General features: G+C 44.8%; 1 protein-coding gene across 2 annotated transcripts in view; it reads left to right on the top strand.

The window, feature by feature from the left end:
* The first annotated feature begins 5,954 nt into the window (after positions 1–5,954).
* Arnt (aryl hydrocarbon receptor nuclear translocator) overlaps positions 5,955–24,165 on the top strand; it is a 60,697-nt gene continuing 42,486 nt past the window's right edge. For both annotated transcript variants that reach the window (XM_045138845.1, XM_045138844.1), the window contains exons 1-3: positions 5,955–6,104; positions 20,763–20,874; positions 22,886–22,930. In XM_045138845.1, coding sequence (XP_044994780.1) covers positions 6,080–6,104; positions 20,763–20,874; positions 22,886–22,930 — 182 coding nt within the window. In that variant the 5' untranslated portion in view covers positions 5,955–6,079. The remainder of the gene's footprint in view (positions 6,105–20,762; positions 20,875–22,885; positions 22,931–24,165) is intronic.

Raw genomic sequence — 24,165 nt, 5'->3', positions numbered from 1 at the left:
CCATTCTCTTTCTCTGCCAAATAAATAAATAAATAAATTTAAATTTTTTTTGAGAAAGAGGGAAAGAGAGACTGAAAGGGAGAGGAATGGGTGCAACAGAGCCTCTAGCCACTGCAAACCAATTCCAGATGGATAAGCCACTTTGTGCATCTGGTTTATGTGGGTACTGGGAACCGAACCTGGGTCTTTAAGCTTCACAGGCAAGTACTTTAACCACTAAGCCGTCTCTCCAGCCCTCCTGTTTCATTTCTTTCTTTCTTTCTTTCTTTCTTTCTTTCTTTCTTTCTTTCTTTCTTTTTCAAGGTAGAGTCTCACTCTAGCTAAGGCTAAGCTGGAATTCACTATGTAGTTTCAGGGTGGCCTTGAACTTACAGAGATCCTCCTACCTCTGCCTCCCAAATGCTGGGATTAAAGGTGTGTGCTACCATGCCCGGCTCTCCTGTTTCATTTCTGATGCAATCAGGTATGCTGGGTCAGCAGCATTGGAAACAGTGGAAAGGACAATATGGTCTCAAGCCCTTGAGCATGGGACCTCTGCTCAAAAGGCTGAACTGAGGATTGGAGAGATGGCTTAGTGGTTAATATGCTTGCCTGCAAAGCCAAAGGACCTAGGTTCAATTTCCCAGGACCCACATAAGGTAGGTGGCACATGAGTCTGAAGTTTGTTTGCAGTGGCTGAAGACCCTGTAGTGCCCAATCTCTCTCTCTCTTTCTCAAATACATAAAAATTAAAAAAAATAAAAATATAGCGGGAACCAGTGATTGAGGAAGATGTCAACGTCTGGCCTACTATGCACACATACAAACATGCGTACACATGCAAAAGAAAGAGTAATCCCAAGGCAGTTGCCTGGGAGGGAACAAGCTAGTGAAGCTCAGTGGATAGGAGGGCCAGGCTCCACTGTGGGAATAAACCTGAATGCTGGGGCTACAAACCATTTTAAGGTGGATGCCGGAGAGACTGGGAGAAGGTAAGTGAAGGCAGAGAAAACAGAGGAGTACCAAGATCTATCCATAAAACAAAAAGATAGCTGACTGCCTAGCATGAGACATGCCACCTCTACCACATCTGCCTGGGCGCAGGTGAAATTGCAGAGGAAGTGGCAACATGAAAGGTCCTCCTACTGCTAGCCTGACAACCTGCTCTAGCACCATGGTGACAGATACCATGATCAATGAAAACCCATCCTGCTTACAATGCAATCTTCTGGGCATAAAGTGGCCTGGATATCCATGACATTGCAGTGCCTGGCACTACCTACACAAGACCATTGTAATAGGAGGAAAAGGTGATGACATCAAACTAAAAGAGAGACGCCTGGCGTGGTGGTGCATGCCTTTAATCTCAGCATTTGGGAGGCAGAGGTAGGAGGATTGCTGTGAGTTCAAGGCCACCCTGAGACTACAAAGTTAATTCCAGGTCAGCCTGTGCCAGAGTGAGACCTTACCTTGAAAAACCAAAAATAAGTAAATAAATAGATAAAAGAGAGACAATTGAGGGGGGAGGGATTATGACAGAGGGTGAAGTTGTGAAGGGGAAAGTGAGGGAGGGGAGGGAATTATCATGGTGTATTGTCTATAATTATGGAAGTTGTCAATAACAAAAAGTTAGGAGCTGGAGAGATGGCTTAGCAGTTAAGGTGTTTGCCTGCAAAGCAAAAGGACCTCGAATCGACTCCCCAGGGCCCACGTAAGCCAGATGCACAGGGTGCACAGGCATCTGGAGTTCATTTGCAGTGGCTGGAGGCCCTGGCATGCCCACCCTCTCTGTCTCTTTCTCGCTCTCAAATACCAATTCTAAGGAGGGGAAAAAAAACTACTAAAGCAGGGCTGGAGAGATGGCTTAGCGGTTAAGCGCTTGCCTGTGAAGCCTAAGGACCCCGGTTCGAGGCTCGGTTCCCCAGGACCCACGTTAGCCAGATGCACAAGGGGGCGCACGTGTCTGGAGTTCGTTTGCAGTGGCTGGAGGCCCTGGCGCGCCCATTCTCTCTCTATATATCTGCCTCTTTCTCTCTCTGTCTGTCGCTCTCAAATAAATAAATAAAAGTAAACAAAAAAATTAAAAGAATATAAAAAAAAAAAGAGTATAACCTGAGCTGGACGTGGTGGCTCATGCCTTTAATCCCAGGAGGATCTCTGTGAGTTCGAGGCTACCCTGAGACTGCACAGTGAATTCCTGGTCAGCCTGGGCTAAAAAACAAACAAACAAACAAAAACAACAGCAACAAAAAAAGAGTACAACCTGTTATAATACATACAAAATGAAAAAAAAAAAAACTTGTATGAAGCTCAGTTGGTAGAGTGCTTGATTATGCAGGAAGCTCTGGGTTCAATCCCTAAAACCACATAAAACAGGCACATATGAGTATGAGAAAGAAAGCATACACCACTACGCCTGGCACATTATAAAAGGACCATATACACCCATTTATTTAGCTAGAAACACCAGCTTAAGAGGTATTGGTTTATTCCATTTGTAATAACTTGTCTTATATTCATGTGTGAGAATGTTGAAGGACAGAAATGAGACAATAACTGTGTTTGCTGGTGCACCCTTTAATCCCAGCACTAGGGAGGCAGAACTAGGAGGATCACTGAGTTTGAGGACAGCCTAAGACTAGAGATTGAATTCCAGGTCAGCCTGGAAAAAAAAACAAAAAACAAAACCCAACAACAAACAAACAAACAAAAAAAAAAAAACAAGTGGCAGGAGAGATCGCTCAGCAAGGCACTTGTCTGCAAAGCCTAATGACCCTGGGGTTTGACTTCCCAGTACCACGAAAGCCAGATGCACACAGTGGTACATGCATCTGGAGTTCATTTGTAGTGGCTGGAGGACCTGGTATGCCCATTCTCTCTCTCCTTGCAAATAAATAAATACCATATTTAAAACAAACAAAAAAGAGACAATATTTTCTTCAACATCTTCTAACATTTCTTCAACATTCTCCAAAAGGTTATATATACCCTTATATTCCCCTCCCCTATTGTTTATGCTTTTTTTTTTCTTCTTTTTTTCATGGTAGGGTCTCACTTTAGCCCAGGCTGACCTGGAATTCATTATGCAGTCTCATGCTGACCTCAAATTCATAGCAATCCTCATGTCTCTGCCTCCCAAGTGCTATGATTAAAGGCATGTGCCACCATGCCCGGTTCTTTTTTGTTTTATTTATTTATTTGAGAGACAGTGAGAGACACAGAGAAAGAATGGGCACACTGGGGCCTTCTGCCACTGCAAAGAAACACCAGACACATGTACTACCCTGTGCATCTGGCTTTACATGGGTACTGGGAAATTGAACCTGGGTCCTTAGGCTTTTCAGGAAAGCGCCTCAACCACTAAACCATCTCTCCAGCTCCCCCAAACAAACAAACAAACAAACAAACATACATACATACATACATATATATATTTGAGGTAGGGTTTTACTCTAGGCGAGGCTGACCTAGAATTCACTAAGTATTTTCAGAGTGGTCTGGAACTCACAGCATTCCTCCTACTTCTGCTTCTCAAGTGCTGGAATTAAAGAAACGAGCCACCACACTGGGCTCCTAAAATAATAAAGAATCGAGCATGGCAGAGATATAGGGATTTAGGGTGTCTTTGAGAGTTTTGGAGCCCTTCCTTGGCTCTTTGGTGGGCAGTAACTCAGGTCTGTCACTGTTACAAAAAACTTTCACTGAGCCAGAGGCACCAGATCCTTGTCAGATGAATTTCAATGAATGAAATCCACAGATCAGAAGATTTAGAAACATATTATTTGGCTGGAGAAATGTCTTCGCGGATAAGGTTCTTGCCTGCAAAACCTAAGGACCCAGGTTCGATCCCCTAGCACCCATGTAAGCCAGATGCAAACTTCTGGAGTTCATTTGCAGGGACTGGAGGCCCTGGGACACCCATTCTCTCTCTCTCTCTCTTCCTCTCAAATAATTAAATATTAGAAGTATATTATTAAACTATAGCTCAGGTGAGGAAGAGCTTAAAGAGATAGAGCTTAGTGCTAAAGGAAAATGAATGAAAATTGAAGACTTCTGCTCATCTGGACAGAAGGGGCTTATCCAGAAAATGGAAAAGCCCACCTGAGACCCAGATTGGGGTCTTTTATGGGAGTGGGGACTGAACTAGACAGTCCAATCCTTGTATCAGGTTACAGGGGTCAGGTTTCTGGGAAAGGACTAATTCTTTTCTATTCCTTCCTCTTCCAGGAAAGGAAGAGATAAGAACCTAGCCACTTATTCAACTCTTTGAGAGATAAGAAAAATCTCAGGGTGGCCTCGAACTCATGGCAATCCTCCTACCACTGCCTCCCGAGAGTGCTGGGATTAAAGATGTGCGCCACCAAGCCTGGCTTCTTTCTGGCATTTCTGACCCTTGCTTAATTTCTTTGCTTCTACTTGTTTATCTGCAAAACAGAGAATCTTGTTCACACTGTTGTGAGAACACACTTTTAAGTTGTCTGCCCTGAAATGACCAGTGCTTCCTATTATTATTATAAAATTAATCTGTGCAGTCATCATCTTATCACTTCCTTAGTAAAAATCCATCCATTTGTCCCCATCAATGACAACAGGATGAAGCCCTATTTTGGGAGGGGACAGGTTTCATTTTGTAATCTAAATTACCCTTTAGTTTATCATCCTCGGGACAGTGCTTCCTGGGACACCCCACTCTCAATCAAGACAGCTTCTTCCTCCATTCCCTCCATTTGTTTGTCTGTATCATCTTCCTTATTAGCGGTTAGTTGTCCAGATTCTTTTACCCTATCAAGACCATAGCACATTTTCAAAATCTACTTATTGAAGCCGGGAACATCTTTAATCCCAGCACTCAGAGGGTAGTGGTAGGAAGATGGCTGTGAGTTCAAGGCCACCCTGAGACTACGTAAGTGAATTCCAGGTCAGCCTGGGCTAGAGCAAGACCCTACCTGGAAAAGTCCAAACAAAAACAACAACAAAAACCCCAAAACCAAAAACAAACAAAAAAATTAGTTATTGAATTTTTTTTTTCAGATTTTTGAGATAGGGTCTCACTGTAGTGCATTGAGTTGGAGCTCACTCTGTAGTCCCAGGCTGGGCTCGAACTCACTACGATTCTCCTACCTCTGCTCCACTAGTGCTGGGATTAAAGGAGCCCACCACTATGCCCCCCCCCCCCGTAGTTAATTGAACTTTCTGTTCAATAGGAATAAAAGTACTAAAAAAAAAGCCGCTGGGCTTGATGGCGCACAGCAGCACTTGGGAGGCAGAGATAGAATTGCCATGAGTTCAAGGCCACCCTAAGACTCCGTAGTGAATCCCAGGACAGCCGGAGCTAGAGTGAGACCCTACCTCATAAAAAAAAAAAAAGTCCTCGAAGTGACTCCCAGTCGTCACCACATGCAGTTAAAATAGAGGAATGACAAAACAAGTCGTCAGCAAGTAGTACATTCCGTACGGACAAACCCACAATCAAGCAGGACTTTTTAGTCAAAATTACACTTTTCAGCCGGGTGTGGTGGCGCACAATCCCAGCACTGGGGAGGCAGAGGTAGGAGGATCTCCGTGTGTTCGAGGCCACCCTGAGACTAACTACATCGTGAATTCCATCCAGGCCAGCTAGGGCGAGACCCTACCTCGAAAAACCAAAAAAAAAAACACCAAAAAAAAAACCAACAAAAAACCATTTCCATTGCTTCTCACTGACGTCACTCGGTCACGGACCTCTGACGCCTAGAAGGCGGGATCCCACACAGACAGCTGGACTTCTTCCGCGCCTCGGCATCACTGGACTCCCCCGGGGCCTCCCTGGTCCCGTCGGCTCTTCTCATTGGTCAGTGTTTCCCACGGAGGCGGGACTTGTACTGGCCACTCCCACTATGTGGGCGTGGCTTATCCTCCTCGGGCTGGGATTGTGGGGGGGGGTGTGAAGGGGGGGGGGTTGCCGCGTCCGCCATCTTGGACTCCGCCGCGGTAGCGGTGGCGGCCGTCGGGGTGCCGCTCCTGGGGAGTGGCTCTTCCCTCCTGCCTACTCCCCAGCTCGGTGGTTGGCTGCCCCTCCCACCCGGGGGTGGCGGCGGCGGCGGCGGCGGCCATCTAGGCCATGGCGGCGACTACTGCTAACCCGGGTGAGGAGACGGAGCGCGGGTGAGGGGGGGGGAGGAAGGGGAGAGGAGGGCGACCGTGCAGGGGGAGGGGCCGCCGGGGCTGACAACCGGGGAGACCCCCCTCCCGAGGGGACCCCCCGCGGGGAGGGCCCCGGGGACGGTGGGGGAGGGGAGCGGCTGGAGGGAGGCGCCAGACCTGACCCGACCCGACCCTGCCCTGGGGAACCGCGGACACCCCGCGGGACGCCGAGAGAACGGGAGAACGGTTTTGATCGCAGGTCTGTTTTTTTTTTTTTTTTGGGGGGGGTGGGTTCGAGTTCCTTGCCCCAAAGTGGCGGCGTCCTCGGGATGTGATGTCGTGATTTAAAGCCGCGGCCGTCTCGGCTCTGAGGTTGCGCTTGCAAACTCTTTTCTTTGGATTTTCTAGGTAGGGTCTCTCCCTCTAGCTCAGGTTGACCTGGCATTCACTGTGTCCTCTCAGGCTGGCCTCGAACTCACGGGGATGCTCCCGCCTCTGGCCTCCCGAGCGCTGGGATTAAAGGAGTGTGTCACCGCGACGCCCGGCTCTTCTTTTTTAGACTTTGTCAAAGTTAGGGTTCTTGGAACTTCTTCCACTTCACTGTCTCCAGCTTGTTCCCCATCCCGCCCCCCCCTCGGGCTGTAACTTGAAATCAGGTCTAGATGGGTTCCCCCTCTCCCCACTCCTCCACAGTCAAGACTCTTGTCAGTCCAGTGGCTGGAAGGTGGTTGTCATTAGTCCGTAGTTCAGCGCGAACATCAGGCTGAAATCTTGCTAGGCCTAGGACGAAGCCATTCTCATTCTTTCAGGAAAGTTTAGTTCTGGGTCGTTTGTCAGTAAACATTGATGTTAAAAATATATATATATGTAGGAGGCCTGAGAAGCCTAAGGACTCAGGTTTGAATCTCCAGCATCCATGTGAGCCAGATGCATAAGGTGGCACATGCATTTGGAGTTTGTTTGCACGGGCTGGAGGCCCTGGCCAGCCCATTCTCTCTCTCAAATAAATAATAAAGTGTTTATTTAAAAAATCTAGCCAGTCATGTGTAAGAGATGAAGTTGTAATTAATGCAGGGTTAGACGTAGAAAATGTTCAAATCCATGTTCCCCCTCTTTTTTTTTTGTTTTTTCGAGATAGGTTCTCACTCTAGCCCAGGTTACCCTGAATTCACACTAGCCTCAGGATGTCCTCGAACTCACAGCGATCCTTCTACGTCTGCCTCCCGAGTGCTGGGATTAAAGGCATGTGTGACCACACCCAGCTTTAGATATTATTTATTTCATTTATTTATAAATAAATAAATAGGCTTTGCAGGCAAGCACTAAACCATCTCCAGACCTTAGTTATTGCATTGCTTTTGTTTTTGGAGAGTTATTACATTGCTTTTGTGTTTGGAGACAGTCTCCGTAGCTCAGCTTGCCCCTCAAATGCCGCAGTCTTGCGTCAGTCTCTCAAGTGTTCCAGTTTCATAGGCCTGAGACATCGTGCCTGGCTCCCTAGTCTACTACACGACAGTTACTTCTCCCTTGAACGTATTTCATTTAAATGGGCCTAGTTTACCTTGCCTACCTTGTCCATTCTTTTAAAAATTAAAATTTTTGAGACGGGTGTGGTGGTGCATGCCTTTAATCCCAGCACTTGGGAAGTAGAGGTAGGAGGATTGTCATGAGTTCGAGGCCAGCCTGAGAATGCAGAGTGAATTTCAGGTCAGCCTGGGCTCGAGTGAGACCCTACCTTGAAAAAACAAAAACACAGTTTAAATTTTTGGGTTGGAGAGAGATGACTCAGCTGTTTAAAGGCAGTTGTTTACAAAGCTTAATGGCCTGGGTTTGATTCCCATGGAATGCTAAATGCAAAGTGGAGCATGCCACTGGAGTTCACTTACAGTGGCAAGAGGCCCAGGTGCGCCCATTCTCTCTTTCTCCATGCTAATAAATTCTTTCCAGAAATCTCTTTCTCCATGCTAATAAATTCTTTCCAGAAATCCATATCTTATATTTACACCCTTTAAGAAAGAAAGGGCTTGGGCTGAGGATACAGCTTAGTGGTTAAGACATTGCTTGCAAAGCCTAAGGAACCGGGTTCGATTCCTCAGGACCCATGTAAACCAGCTGTACAAGGGGTCGCATGTGTCTGGATTTCATTTGCAGGGGCTAGAGGCCCTGGTGCATCGATTCTCTTTCTTTCTGCCTCTTCCTCTCTCTCTGTCTCTCTCAAATAAATAAATATATTTAAAAACAAAGGAAGGGCTTGGAGAGTGAAGAGATGGCTTAGAGGTTAAGGCATTTGTCTGGGAAGCCTAAGGACCCAGATTCAATTCCCAAGAACCCATGTAAGTCAGATGCACATGGTGACACATGCATCTGAAGTTTGTTTGCAGTGGCTAGAGACCCTGGAGTGCCCGTTCTCTCTTTATTTTCCCTACTCTCTCTCTCAAAATTAGTAAATTAAAGAAAAAAAAAGGTCGGGCATGGTGGCGTACACCTTTAATCCCAGTACTTGGGAGGCAGAGGTAGGAGGATCGCCATAAATTCAAGGCCACCCTTAGACTACATAGTGAAGTCCAAGTCACCCTGGGGTAGAGTGAGACCCTACCTTGAAAAAACCAACAAAATAAAAAAACTGTTTGAGGGATTAATGAATTATGGAATAAGGTGATGCAACTTGCAAATATTGTTAGGGAAACCCAGACCTTGTGGCAAAGTAAACTGTGTCTCATCTAGAGAGCAAATACCCTAGATTTCAAATTCATTACACATTGTAAAATCCTTACATAACTCTGTTCAAATTGCACAGTGTTTCTATTATTAAGTGGCATGGATAAACAAGTTTTTTTCTTTTTTCCAGGTAGGGTTTCACTGTAGCCTATGCTTACCTGGCACTGCAGTACTCCTATCTCTGCCTCCCAAGCACTGAGATTAAAGGAAGTTTCTTTTTTAATTTTTTTTAATTTTTATTTATTTATTTGAGAGAGATAGAGAAAGAGGCAGAAAGAGAGAGAGAGAATGGGCACTCCAGGGCTTCCAGCCACTGCAAATGAACTCCACATGCATGTGCCACCTTGTGCATATGGCTTACGTGGGTACTGACTGGGGAATTGAACCTCAAGTGCATAACCACTAAGCCATCTCTCCAGCCACCCTCCCCCCTTTTTTTGAGGTAGGGTCTCGCTCTCTAGTCCAGGCTGACCTGTAAATCACTGTGTGGCCTCGAATTTATGGTGATCCTCCTACCTCTGCCTTCAGAGTGCTGGGATTAAAGGCTTGTGCCACCATGCCCAGTGCACATTAAAGGAAGTTTTTCTTTTAAATTGACAACTCCATAACAATATCCCATGGTAATGCCCTCCCTTCCCCCATTTTCACTTTTGAAACTCCACTCGTATCTCCTCCCCATCTCAGTCATTCTCTCTTTTATTTTGATGTCATGATCTTTTCCTCCTATTATGATGGTCTTGTGTAGGTAGTGTCAGGCACTGTGAGGTCATGGATATCCAGGCCATTTTGTGTCTGGAGGAGCACGTTGTAAGGAGTCCCACCCTTTCTCTGGCTCTTACATTCTTTCTGCCACCTCTTCCGCAATGGACCCTGAGCCTTGGAAGGTGTGATAGAGATATTGCAGTGCTGAGCACTCCTGTCACTTCTTTCCAGCACCATGATTCCTTCTGAGTCATCCCAAAGTCACTGCCCTCTGAAAAGAGAAGGCTCTCTAACCAAAAGTGAGAGTAGCATTAATATAAGGGTATGAACATTAAGAGAAGTGCTTACTGGGCAGTTTGGTGAGCATAGTATGTACATTTAGCCAGACAGCAGCAGGCGTTATACCCCTAGGGCTCATGACTACCCCTGTTGTAGGTTCTCAGTATCAGGGATGTATTCCCTCCCATGGAGCAGGCCTCCAATCTAATTAGAGGGCAGTTGATTCCCACCATAACAGATGTGTCATTATTGCACCTGTTGGCTCATTTGGCCTGGCTGGCCAAATACAAGGCTTGCAGTGTCCGCTGTTGGGTATTTTGACTGGTGATTTCTCTCTCTCCCATTGAATTGCCTGCAGCATGGCTTTTTCCAGCTTTCTGTCAGCTGGTCTACATCGAGGAGGTTTTCAGTTTAGCTTCAGCAGGGTTTCTCAGTGACCTTGCAACCCAAGTATGTGGAGTCTTCAGCAATAGGGTCTTACCATCTATTCCTGGTGGGAAACCAAGGGCCCCGGCAGTGGCCTGTAATGTTTTGGGGGAATCAGGGACCTCCCTGGCCAACAACTCACTGGAAGGTATCCCATCCATGGCACTGAAAATTTTCTAGTTATAATCTATGGCTCCTGTGTGTTCCATTGTCCAAAAAAGTAGGATTCCTTATGACTTAATTATATCCTCTTAGATTTTGATTAGCCCTTCTTCCACCTTTACTGAATCTCTTTCCTTGACCTCAGTTAGGCCTTTTCACCCCCCCTTAATCTGTTCTACTTACATGTATACGATACCATCCTAATACCATCCTATTAGGTCCCCCCTCCCTCCCTTTCTATTCCCTCTACATCTCCTTTCTTTTTTTTTTTTTTTTAATTATTTTTATTTTTATTTATTTACTTGAGAGCAGCACACACACAGAGAAAGAGGCGAAAGAGAGAGGAGAGAGAGAGAATGGGTGCGCCAGGGCCTCCAGCCACTGCAAACGAACTCCAGATGCGTGCGCCCCCTTGTGCATCTGGCTAACGTGGGTCCTGGGGAATCAAGCCTCGAACCGGAGTCCTTAGGCTTCACAGGCGAGCGCTTAACCGCTAAGCCATCTCTCCAGCCCTACATCTCCTTTCTAGCTTACTGGCTACTGAGTTTTCTTCCTACTCACACAGAAGTCCAGTCATTTGTAGCTAGGATCCACATATTTAAAGGAAGTTTTAATGTGTGTGTCAGAAACTTTTTTCCAGTTGTGTGGGTGGAGTTATTTTATTTTGTTGTCTGATAGTCTCTTTTTTAGTTTTTCAGAATGAGAAATCTCTTGATTGGATTTTCATTTCCTCATCAATGTTAGTTTAAATCTCTGAGCTGATAATCGTTCTTCCCTCTCCCTCTTTCCCTCATTCTTTCCTTTGGTAATTTTTAGACAGTCTTACTATGTAACCTTGGTGGCCTCAGACTTGAAACAGTCCTCCTGTTTCTGTCTCCCAAGTGCTGTGACTTACAGGCATATGCCACCGTCCATTGCTAGAAAATAGTATTTTTTGTTTGCTTCTTTTTTTACAATTTTATTTATTTACAAGAGGGAGGTAATAGGTGTACCAGAGCCTTTAGAAATCTAGAAACTTGTGCCATCTTGTGCATCTGGCTTTATGTGGGTACTGGAGATTTGAATCTGGGTCCCTTGAATTTGCAGGCAAGTGCCTTAACTACTAATCCATCTCTCCCAGCCCTGCTTCTTTTTTTTTTTTTTTTTTTTTTTTTTGAGGCAGACACTCTGGTCCAGGGTGGCCTCCAACTCACAACTCACAGTGGTCTTGCTACCTTATCCTCTTGAATTCTGGGATTAAAGACATGAGCTGTCACACATGGCTTGAAAGTGGTATTTTTAAAAATACAATTTTATGGGCTGGAGAGATGGCTTAGCGGTTAAGTGCTTGCCTGTGAAGCCTAAGTACCCGGTGCGAGGCTCCATTCCCCAGGACCCACGTAAGCCAGATGCACAGGGGGCGCACGCATCTGGAGTTCATTTATAGTGGCTGGAGGCCCTGGCGTACCCAGTCTCTTCTCTTTCTTTCTGTCACTGTCAAATAAATAAGTAAAAATAAACAAAAAATATTTTAAAAATTAAATTTCCTTAAAAAAATAAAAATACTTTTTTTACTTATTCATTTGCAAGGAGAGAGAGATAAACAGTGGGCATGCTAGGGTCTCTTGCCACTGCAAACAGACTCCAGACACATGCACCATTTTGTGCATATGGCTTATTATGGGTACTGGGGAATTGAACCCAGGCCATTAGGCTTTGCAAGCAAGTGCCTTTAACTGCTGAGCCATCTCTTCATCCCCTTAAATTTTTTTTTTTTTCGAGGTAGGGTCTCACTCTAAGATCAGACTGACCTGGAATAGTCTCAGGGTGGCCTCGAACTCACATTGATTCTCCTACCTCTGCCTCCCAAGTGCTGAGAATAAAATGCCTGGCTTTTTTTTTTTTTCTCTTCGATGTAGGGTCTCACTGTAGCCCAGGCTGACCTGGAACTCTCTATGTAATAATCTCAGTCAGGTTTTGAACTCACAGCGATGCTCCTGCCTCAGCCTCCCAGGTGCTGGAACAATAAGTGTGCGCTTATAATTATTTAATCTTTTTTTTTTTTTTTTTTTTTGGTTTTCAAGGTATGGTCTCACTCTAGCCCAGGCTGACCTGGAATTCACTATGTAGTCTCAGGGTGGCCTTGAACTCACCGTGATCCTCCTACCTCTGCCTCCCAAGTGCTGGTCTATGCCACCACACCCGGAGCATTTAAACATTTTTTTTTGGTAGTATGCAGCACATTTGTGGTGTATGCATGTGTGTATGTGTGCGCGTGCAAGTGGGTGTAATCCGTGCACACATGTTGCAGGCCACGGGAGGACTTTGGTGCCTCCTCTGTTGCTGTTCCTCATTTCACTGAGCCAACCTGGAGCTTGCCATTTTTACAGGCATGTGCAGCCTCATCCAGTTTTTTATGTGGATACTGGGGATCTACAGGTCCTTATTGCTTGGATAGAAAGCAGTTTTACCTGCTGAGCCATTTTCCCAGCCCCGTCCTTTGCTCTTTTATGTCCAGTGGAAGAGATCATACATGTTTGGAAATGATAGTTCTATTGTGGTAATAATTTTCTGCATGAATTGATTTAATTGATAATCATTTTTTTCATTAATTTTGCTTATTAGTGACAAATATTAATGTTTGGGTTATTAATAGTTTTAAGGAACTATTTTGTATATGTATCAGTGTGTGGTTTGCATTTGTGTGTTGTGTGTGTATGTGTTCATATCTGTGTGGGCATAAGTATGCAGGTACATGTGCATGTGTGTGCATGTGCATGGGAGACTAGAGATAAATGTTGGGTGCCTTCTTCAGTCACAATATGTTTTTTTTCAGATTGTGTCTCTCAATGAAAATAGAGCTTACCAATTTGCCTGGTGTGATGGTTTGAATTAGGTGTCCCAATAAATTCATGGGTTTTGTGGGCAGGAAAGATGGCTTAGAAGTCAAGACACTTGCCTACAAAGTGTAAGGATCCAGGTTTGACTCCCCAATACACACATAAGGTAGATGCACAGGGTGGTGCATGTGTCTGGAGTTTGTTTACAGTTACTGGAGGTCTTGGTGTACCCATTCTCTCTCTCTCTCATAAATAAATAAAATAAAACATTTAAAAGCAGAAAAAAAAATTGATGTGTTCTGAATGCTTGGTCTCCATCTGATAGCAATTTGGAAATTGGAGCCTCTTGGAGGCAGTGTATTTTTAGAGGAGTGCTATGGGTGTTATAGCCAGTTCCCCCTTGCCAGTGTATTTGGCTTACTCTCCTGCTGCTGCTGTCTGCTTGATATTGGCCAAGAAGTGATATCCAGCTTCTGCTCATGTCACCTTTTCCCTTCCATTGTGGAATTTCTTCTCAAGTCTGTAAGCCAAATAAACAACTTTCCTTTCAAGCTGCTTCTCCTTGGATGTTTGTTGCAGCAAAAAGAAACTGACATAAATAGAAATTGGTACCAGGAGTGGGGTTGTTGTTAGAACCCTGACTTTGGAGTTTGGCCTTTTTTTTATTAAAAAGTTTTTTATTTCAGAGAAGGAAAGAGGCGGGGGGGGGGAGGGAGGCGGGGAGGGGGGGAGGGAGGGAGGGAGGAATAGATAGAAATAGATAGAATGGGTGCACTAGGGCTTCCAGCCACTGCAGATGAACTCCAGATGCATGCTCTACCTTGTGCATCTGGCTTATGTGTGTCCTGGGGAATCAAACTGAGGTCCTTTGGCTTTGCAGGTGAGCGCTTAACTGCTAAGCTGTCTCTCTAGCCCCTAATTTTTTGTTGTTGTTGTTGACAACTTCCATAATTATAGTCAAACCATGATAGTTCCTGGCCCGCTCACTTTCTCCTTCACAACTTTACTCTCTCTCTCAATTATTCTCTCTTTTATTTTGATGTTATCATCTTTTCCTCCTATCATGAGAATCTTGTGTAAGTAGTGCCAGGCACTGTGAGGTCATGGGTATCCAGGCCATTTTCGTGTCTGGAAGAGTGCATTATAAGGAGTCCTACCCTTTCTTTTTTCGAGGTAGGGTCTTGCTGTAGTCCAGGCTGACCTGGAATTCACTATGTAGTCTCATGGGGTCTTGAACTCACAGTGATCCTCTTACCTCTGCCTCCTGAATGCTGGGATTAAAGGCGTGTGCCACCACCACCACCACACCCAGCTGCCCAGGCTGTTCTGGACCTTACTCTGTAGTCCCAGATTGGCCTCGAACTCACCGTGATTCTCCTACTTCTGCCTCCCTAATGTTGGGATTAAAGGTGTATGTCACCATGCCCTACTTACTTGTTTATTTTTTAAATTTTTATTTTTTTGCCTGTGGGGAGTGTGTGTGTGTGTGTGTGTGTGTGTATGTGTGTGTATTTGGGCATGTCAGGGTCTCTTGTGACTAGAAATCAACATCCTACTAAGGCACCACTTTTTATTTTATTTTGATGTGAGAGAATATTGGCATACTAGGGCCCTAGCCGTGGCAAAGTGGGCTCCAAATGCATGTGTTGCCTTGTGTGCATGCACCACCTGCGTGCCTGCATCACCTAGTTGTCAGGCTTACGTGGGCTCTGGGGAGTCAAACCTGGGTCATTGGGCTTTGCAGGCAAGTGCTTTAACTGCTAAGCCATCTCTCTAGCGTAAGGCACCACTTTTTGCATCCAACTTTATGTGGATGCTGGGGAATTTTTTTTTTTTTTTTTTGGTTTTTCAAGATAGGGTCTCACTCTAGCCCATGCTGACCTGGAATTCACTATGGAGTCTCAGGGTGGCCTTGAACTCATGTGATCCTCCTACCTTTGCCTCCTGAGTGCTGGGATTAAAGGCATGTGCCACCATGCCTGGCTGATGTTGGGGTATTTAATTTGGGTTTGAAGGTTTTTCAAACAAGTGCCTTTAACCACTAAGCCATCTTCTCCCCCATGTTTGCTTTAAAAAATTATTTATTTGCAAGGAAAGAGAATGAATGAATGAGTGTACCAGGGCCCCTTGCCCCTGCAAACAAACTTCAGATGAATATACCTCTTTGTACATCTGTCTTCATGTGAATACTGGGGAATTAAACCTTGGCTGGAAGGCTTTGCAAGCAAGGACATTTAACCATTGTGTCATCATCCCAGGCTCCAAAAAGGAATTTTAAAGATATTCTAAATTTAAATTTAATTTATTTGATAGAATGGTTGTGCCAAGGCCTCTAGCCACTGCAAATGAACTCCAGACGCCGGTGTCCCCTTGTACATCTGGCTTTACATGGGTACCCAGGGATTGAACCTGGGTCCTTAGGCTTTGCAGGCAAGTGCCTTAATTGCTGTGCCATCTCTCCAGCCCAAGAAGGAATTTTATTTTTTATATATATTAAATATTTATTTATTTGCAAGCAGAGAGAGCTAGACAGAAGAGAGACAGAGAGAGAGAATGGGCATGCCAGGGCCTCTAGTAGCTGTAAACAAACTCCAGATGCTTGTGCCCCTTGTGCATCTGGCTTTTGTGGGTCCTGGGGACTCAAACCTGGGCCTTTGGCTTCACAAGCAAATGCCTTAACTGCTAAGCCATCTCTCCAGCCCCCAAGAAGGAATTTTAAATACCAGCCTTGATTGTTGTCAATTTACCTTTCGGTTTTGTTAGTTTGGGACCTGTTCAAAGCTCTTGTCATTGGTTCATCTCTAACCTTGATTTAGTTGCCAGCAGTTTATGGATTTTGATCATTGGCCTGAAAGGTCAGTGTTGGTTTATGTTTAACTGCGCCATGGAAGGCCAGCACTTGGAAATGAGTTACCAGCAACTTGGAGATGTTTCACTATGGTGTTTAGCTCTGTCTTCTTTTGAAAGTATTTATTTTCCTATCTACCAGGGTATCACTAATCACTGACCAAGCCATTTGCCTCTGAGGAAGCCGGTATAGTGACATTCATCTGTCTGAATGGTACCTGCAGGGGAAGTATGTGGCTGTAGGTGGTCCTTCAGCCCCTTTCTTCTACCTAGCACCCCATCACTTTCTGTTTAGATGACGTCTGTCCGTCTTTCTGTCTCTCTCTCTCTTTCTTTCTTGAGGTAGGGTCTTACTCTAGCCCAGACTATGTAGTCTCAGGGTGGCCTTGAACTCATGGTGCTCCTCCTACCTCTGCCTCTCAAGTGCTGGGATTACAGGTGTATGCCACCATGCCTGGCCCTTGTTTTTTTTTTTTTTTAATAAGACAAGTTCTCACTATGTAACCCAGGCTGTCCTCAACTCACTGTGTAGAGTAGGTTGGCCTTGAACTCATGGTGATTCAGTTGTCTCAGTCTCTGGAATCTTGGGATTATAGGTATGAAGCCACCATGCCTTTTAGCCATGTTTTAAAGGGCTGATCTGTAGCCGTGTGTGGTGGCGTGCTGGCGCATGCTTTTCATTTGGGAGGCAGAGGTGGGGCTGTGAGTTTGAGGCCACCCTGAGATTACATAGTGAATTCCATACGGGTCAGCCTGAACTAGAGTGAGACCCTACCTTGAAAAACAAACAAACAAACAAAGTGTTGATCTGCCGGGCATGGTGCCGCACGCCTTTAATCCCAGCACTTGGGAGGCAGAGGTAGGAGGATCACTGTGAGTTTGAGGCTACCCTGAGACTACATAGTGAATTCCAGGTCAGCCTGAGCTAAAGTGAGACCCTACCCCAAAAAACCAAAAAAAAGTGTTGATCTGCTATTGACAGGTTATTATTAATATTATTTATTTATTTATTTATTTGAGAGAGAGGCAGAGAGAGAGAGAATGGGCACATCAGGACCTTTCGCCACTGCAGATGAACCCCAGATGTATGTGCCATTTTGTGCATCTGGCTTATATGGGTACCGTTTTCCTTTATCTGATAATGCCTTAATTTCTTCCTCATTCTTATATGATATTTTCACTGGGTATAAGATTCTGGGTTTATATATCTTTTTTTTTTTTTTTTTTGAGGCAGGGTCTTGCTTTAGCCCAGGCTGACCTGGAATTCACTCTAGTCTCAAGGTGGCATTGAATTCACAACGATCCTCCTACCTTAGCCTCCTGAGTGCTGGGATTAAAGGCGTGCAAAATATGGTATTATTTTCTGGCTTCCATGGTTTCTTTTTTTTCTTTCTTTTTTGGTTTTTCAAGGTAGGGTCTCACTGTAGCCCAGTCTGACCTGGAATTCACTATGGAGTCTCAGGGTGGCCTTGAACTCACGGCAATCCTCCTACCTCTGCCACCTGAGTGTTGGAATTAAAGATGTGCGCCACCATGCCCGGCCCATGGTTTCTGATTTTAAAAAGTTCACTGTTGGTGGTTTTAGTGGCTGGCTCATGTGTATAGTCTAAGCACTTAGGAGGCAGAGGCAGGAGAATCAGGAGTTGATCATCCTTGGTGGCTACATACAGAACTTTATGCTATCCTGGGCTACATGAACGCTGACTCAAAAAGAGAGGAGTGGGGAGTGGGATTGGAGAGATGGCTTAGCGGTTAAGGCACTTGCCTGCAAAGCAAATAGACCCAGGTTTGATTCCCCAGGACCCATGTAAAGCGGAATGTTTAAGGTGGTGCATGTATCTGGAGTAAATATGCTGTGGCGAGAGGCCCTGGCAAGCCCATTCTTTCTCTCTGAAAATAAATAAATAAGATATTTAAAAAAGGGGAGGGTGCTGGGGAGGTTGCTGCTCAGTTGTTAAGAGCACTGGTGCAATCATGAGAGCCTGACTCCCTGAGTTTAGCTCCCTCACACTTACATGGACCAGCTGTGTGGCTGTGTGCATCTCTAACCCCAGTCCTGGAGCAGGGTGGAGAGTGGAGAGTTTCTGGGGCTTGCTGGTGGTGCTGGTGGGGGTGCTGAGTGAGAGAGTCCTTCTCAAGGAAACACATGGATATATCGTGCTAGGCTGGCTTCGAACTCAAAAGTGATTTTCCTAAGATCATGACATCAAAATAGAAGAGAGACTGATTGAGAGGGTTAGGGAATATGACGGAGAGTGGAGTTTCAAAGGGGAAAGTGGGGGAGGGAGGGAATTACCATGGGATATTGTTTACAATTGTGGAAATTGTTAGTAAAAAAGATAAAAACAAAAAAAATTATTTTCCTACCTCTGCTGGGATTAAAAAAAGAAGATCAACAATAGCTCCTCCTACCTCAGTCTCTTGAGTGCTAGAAGTATAGGTGTGAGCCAATGTGCATGGCTGGTTTCAGATTTTTTTTTCTTAAAGATTTATTTTTATTTATTTATTAGAGATGGGGAGAGGGAAAGGGAGAGAGCAAGGGGGAGAGAGAGGGAGAGATAGATAGATAGATAGATTGAGAATGGGCATGCCAGGGTCTCTAGCCACTGCAAACAAACTCCAGATGCATGCACTACCATGTGCATCTAGCTTACATAGGACCAAGAGAATCAAACCTGGGTCCTTAGGCTTTGCAGGCAAATACCTTAAGCACTAAGCCATCTCTTCAGCCCTGGTTTTAGAATTTTTTTTTAATGTTTAGAAAGACTTTATTAGATTAGGTGAAGGAGCTCCTTCCATGTGGAAGGCAGGAGGGGATAGAAAACCCATGAGGGAGTAGGGGTCCCCTCTTCCTCGTCCCCAATCCCAGCTGGCAAGGTCTCACTCTAGCCTAGGCTGACCTGGAACTCTGTAGTCTTAGGCTGGCCTTGAACTCACAGCAATCCTCCCACTTCTGCTTTCTAAGTGCTGGAATTAAAGGTGTGAGCCACCATGCCCAGTTAAATGAACTCCAGATGCATATGCCAAGTTGTGCATCTGACTTTATATAGGTACTGGGGAATTGAGCTTGGGCCATTAGACTTTTCAAGCAATTGCTACGCTGAGCTATCTTTCCAGCAGCCCCTTGTTTTGTTTATTTCAGGAAAGGTCTCACTATAGGACGACCTCTGTAGCCCAGGCTGGCTTCAAACTCAGAATGATTCTTCTACCTCAGCCAACACACCTGGCATCTATCTATCATTTGTTTCCTTTTATTAATTTTTTTGTTTTATTTATTTATTTGAGAGCCACAGACAGACAAAGAGGCAGATAGAGAATGGGTGCACCAGGGACTGCAAACGAACTCCAGATGCATGTGCTACCTTGTGCATCTGGCTAACTTGGGTCCTGGGAAACCGAGCCACAAACCAATGTCCTTAGGCTTCACAGGCAAGTGCTTGCTCAACTGCTAAGCCATCTCTAGCCCCATTTCTTTCTTTTTTAAAAAAATTTTTTTTTTGAGGTAGGGTCTCACTCTAGCTCAGGCTGACCTGGAATTCACTATGGAGTCTCAGGGTGGACTTGAATTCATGGTGATCCTCCTACTTCTGCCTCCCAAGTGCTGGGATTAAAGGCGTGCGCCACCTCACCTGGATTTTTTTTTGGGGGCTTAAAAATATTTTTATTCAAGGCCACTCTGGGTCTATACAGTGAATTCTAGGTCAGCCTAGGGCTAGAGCGAGATCCTGCATCAATGAAAAAGGAGGAAAAAACTTTATTCATTTATTTGTAAGGGGGGGGGAAGAGAAAGAGAAAGAGAGAAAGAAGAAAGAAAGTGGGCACTTCAGGGCCTCTAGCCACTGTAAATTAACTGCAAATGCATCTGCCACTTTGTGTATCTGGCCTTATATGGATACTGGGGAATCAAAACCATCAGGCTTTGGAAACAAGCTCCTTTAATCATTGTGTCATCTCTCCAGCATACCTTTCCTTTTCTTCCCTCCCTCCCTCCCTCCCTTTTTCTTAAGTTTTAAAATTATTTTTACTTGAGAAATAGAGGCAAGGAGAGAGAGAAAGGGAGGGAGGGAGGGAGAATTGGCATGCTGGGGTCTTCAGCCACTGCAAAGGTACTCCTGACACATGCTCCACATCGTGCACATCTTACGTGGGTCCTGGAGAATTGAATCTGGGTCCTTTGGCTTCGCAGGCAAGTGCCTTAACTGCCAAACCATCTCTCCAGCCCTTCCACTCTTTTTCTTTCAAGTATGGGTCTCTTGTAGCTCAGGGTAGTATTAACTCACCATATATATATATATATGTATGTATGTATGTATGTATATATGTACAATTTTTGGGTTTTGGAGATAAGGTCTCATGCTAGCCTAGGCTGACCTGGCATTCACTATGTAGTCTCAGGATGACCTCCAACTCATGATCCTCCTAACTCTGCCTCCCGAAGGCTAGGATTAAAGGTATGCACCACCATACCCAGCCTCAAACTCACTATTTTGTCATAGATGACCTTGAACTCCTGATCCTCCTTCCTCCATCTTCCCAAATTCTGGGAAGGCAGGGATCGTTACGATGCTTAGCTAAAGCCTTTCTTTTAGACAACTTGATGATACTGATTGTTGATGAGGATGATGTGTGTGTGCGTGTGTGTGTGTGTGTGTGTGTGTGTGTGTGTATGTATATGCATATATATAAAATATTTTTTTTTCTTGACAGAAATGGCATCAGATGTGCCATCGCTGGGTCCCACCATTGCCTCTGGAAACTCTGGGCCTGGGATTCAAGGTGGAGGGGCCATTGTTCAGAGGGCTATTAAGCGGCGGCCAGGGTGAGTCTGAGTAGTGTCTTTCCTATGAAGTAACTTGGCTGTTCCTAACCTCACTTCCCTGCTTATTTATTACACTGCTGTCATGTGACTCCCCTCAATCCCTCCCTAGATTTTTTCTTACACTGAGTGACAGAGAACGAGGCAGAGAGAGAGAGAGAATGGGCACACCGGGGCCTCCAGCCACTGCAAACGAACTCCAGATGCATGCACCCCCTTGTGCACCTGGCTTATGTGGGTCTTGGAGAATTGAACCGGGATTCTTTGGCTTTGCAGGCCTTCTGCTAAGCCATGTCCCCAGCCCATCTTCGCATGTTGACTGGTGGAAAAACTGGGAAAATGAGTCACATAAGATGTGACATCAATCCTAAAAGTGTTCCTGCTCCTTCCCTTTATATTTTGTGGGAGGGAGGAAGGATAGGGTCTCTGTCCTTGATTTTGTTACATAGCCCAGAATGATCTTGAATTCATCTTTGTTGCTCCGCCTCCTGAGTGTGTATCACCTGAGCTGAGAGTGGGACCTCGGGTGTCAAGCATGCTAGACAGGCACCTTGCTAAGCTGCTTCTCCAATTCCTAGAAGCCTTTCTCCACTTTATTATCTGTATTGCTCAATAGCTAGAGTGCTCCCTTAGCATGGACAAAGGCCAAGTTTCATCTTCATTATCATACACTAACCAAAAGGCTTGAGAGATGGCTTACCACTTAAGGTTTTTGCCTGCCAAACCAAAGGACCCAGGTTCAATTCTCCAGTACCCTCCTATGCCAGGTGCACAAGGTGGCGCATGCATCTGGAGTTCACTTGTAGCAGCTGGAGGCTCTGGTGCATTCATTCTCTTCCCCTCTCTCTTTCTCTTTCCCCTCACCTATTTCTCTAATAGATAAATTGAAACAAAATATTAAAAAATAAAAAGAGCCGGTGTGGCGGCACATGCTTTTAATCCCAGTACTTGGAAGGCAGAAGTAGAAGGATCCCTGTGAGTTTGAGGTCACCCTGAGACTACATAGTGAATTCCTGGTCATCCTGAGCTAAAGTGAGACCCTACCTCAAAAAAAACAACAAAAATAAAAAATAAAAAAAAGAGGGGTCTGGTGAGATGGCTTAATGGTTAAGGTGCTTGCCTGCGAAGCCTAACAACCCAGGTTCAATTCCCCAGTACCCACATAAGCCAGATGCTCAAGGTGGTACACGGGTTTGGAGTTTGTTTGCAGTGGCTGGAGGCCCTGGCATGACCATATTTTTTTCTCTCTCTTTCTCTCCCAAATAAATAAATAAAAAAGACAGATGAAGCCTGATGTGGTGGCACAGGCCTTTAATTCCAGCATGGAGAAGGCAGAGGTAGGAAGATTGCCATGAGATTGAGGTCACCCTGAGACTACGTAGTGAATTCCAGGTCAGCCTGGGCTAGAGTAAGACCCTACCTACCTCGATAAACCGCCCCCCCCCCAAAAAAAAAGAGAGCCAGCCATGGTGGCACACACCTTGAATCCCAGCACTTGGGAGGCAGAGATAGGAGCATCGCCTTGAGTTTGAGGCCAGCCTGAGACTAATTCTAGGTCCACCTGGGCTAGAGCTTGAATTATTCATATTGACTTTTTTCCTGTCCTTTTTGAGTGGATTCCAGTTCATTTTGTAGAGATTATCTGTATGCAATCTTTTGGCCACCCTGTGCATCTAGCTTACGTGGGTACTGGGGAATTGAACCTGGGTCCGTAGGCTTCACAGGCAAGCACCCTAACTACTAAGCCCTTTCTTGAATTTGGGACTACAGAGTGAGTTTCATTCAGGTCAGCCAGGACTGGAGTGAGACCTTACCTTGAAAAAAACAAAACACGGGCGATACAGCTTTCGTGGCTTCTGTCCACTTTTCCTTTGTGCATGCCCTAGGAGGAGAATTGCTGCAAACACACTCCACTTGTTCTTTTCCTTCTACCTGGGTATGTTGATGAAGCTTGAATTTTTTAGTATTCTATATTATCAGTTGGCTTATAATATTTTTTATTGCCTTTTCCTAGGCTGGATTTTGATGATGATGGAGAAGGGAACAGTAAATTCTTGAGGTAAGGGTTTGGAATTTTTTCTAAACTTCTCATGTTAAAAATTATTAGGCTGGGGATGTAGTTTGGTAGAAGGCTTGCATAGCATGCTAGAGACATTGTGTTCAAACCTCAGCAATGAAAAAATGTTATTTAATCTTTATACTTGTGGCTTATAATATGTGTGTGTGTATGTGTGTGTGTATATGTGTGTGTGTATATATATATATATATATATATATATACACATATATATATGTATGCATGTGTATATGTGTATGTATATATGTACACACACAAAATAGAGAGCAAGAGAGAGAGAATTGGCATGCCAGAGCCTCTAGCCACTGTACTTGAACTCCAAATGCACGGGCCACTTTGTGTGCATGTGCGACCTTCCGCTTGCATCACCTTGTGCATCTGGCTTATGTGGTATCTGGGGAATCAAACATGGGTCTTTACGCTTCTCAGGCTAGCACTTTAACCACTAAGCCATCTCTCCAGCCCTTGTAATATTTTTATCCTCAAGCCTAAGAAAAGTGCTTCTTCCTAAACTATGCATTTTCATAATATAGCATAGACATTTTTCAAGCATTCTATTAATAATTTTAGACACATGACCTCTGTTGCAATTACCTTCACATTACTGGGACAGACATCTGACCCAAAACAGCTTATGAGAGGAGAGGGTTCATTTTAGGCTTACAGAATGCAGGGGAAATGCCATTAATGATGGAAGATGCTGAGTTATTCCCATAGATCTAACAAAGACATACTACCAAATAGCCAGCAAACGTGAACAGCCAGAGCTCAAAGTACTCTGAACTCACCTTAGGGCTGGACTACAAGACTTCCCTCCCCCTCCCCGTGACACACCTCTTCCCAGCAGCATACATAATGAATTTCCAGCCTGGACTACAGTAAAACCTTACATTGAAAAACAAAATAAAAAATTAATTAATCTCAGCACTTGGGAGGCAGAGATTGGAGGATTGCTGTGAGTTAGAGGCTACCCTGTGACTAGTGAATTCCAGGTCAGCCTGGGCTAGAGTGAACCCCTCCCCCCAAAAAAAGAGACAATTACTTAAGTAAACAAGTATGTTAATCAAGCCTTGTATTTTCTATGTAGTCTCAGGGTGGCCCTGAATTCACAAAGATCTTCTTACCTCAGCTCCCAAATGCTGGGATTTAAGGCTTGTGCCACCATGCCTGGCTTAGTTTTTTTTTTTTTTTTTTAATATTTATCTTATTTTTTATTT

Source organism: Jaculus jaculus, chromosome 19 (genome assembly GCF_020740685.1).
Source record: "Jaculus jaculus isolate mJacJac1 chromosome 19, mJacJac1.mat.Y.cur, whole genome shotgun sequence".
NCBI lineage: Eukaryota > Metazoa > Chordata > Mammalia > Rodentia > Dipodidae > Jaculus > Jaculus jaculus.
Note: the sequence above shows the minus strand (reverse complement) of the source record. Positions and strands in the feature narration are given on the sequence as shown.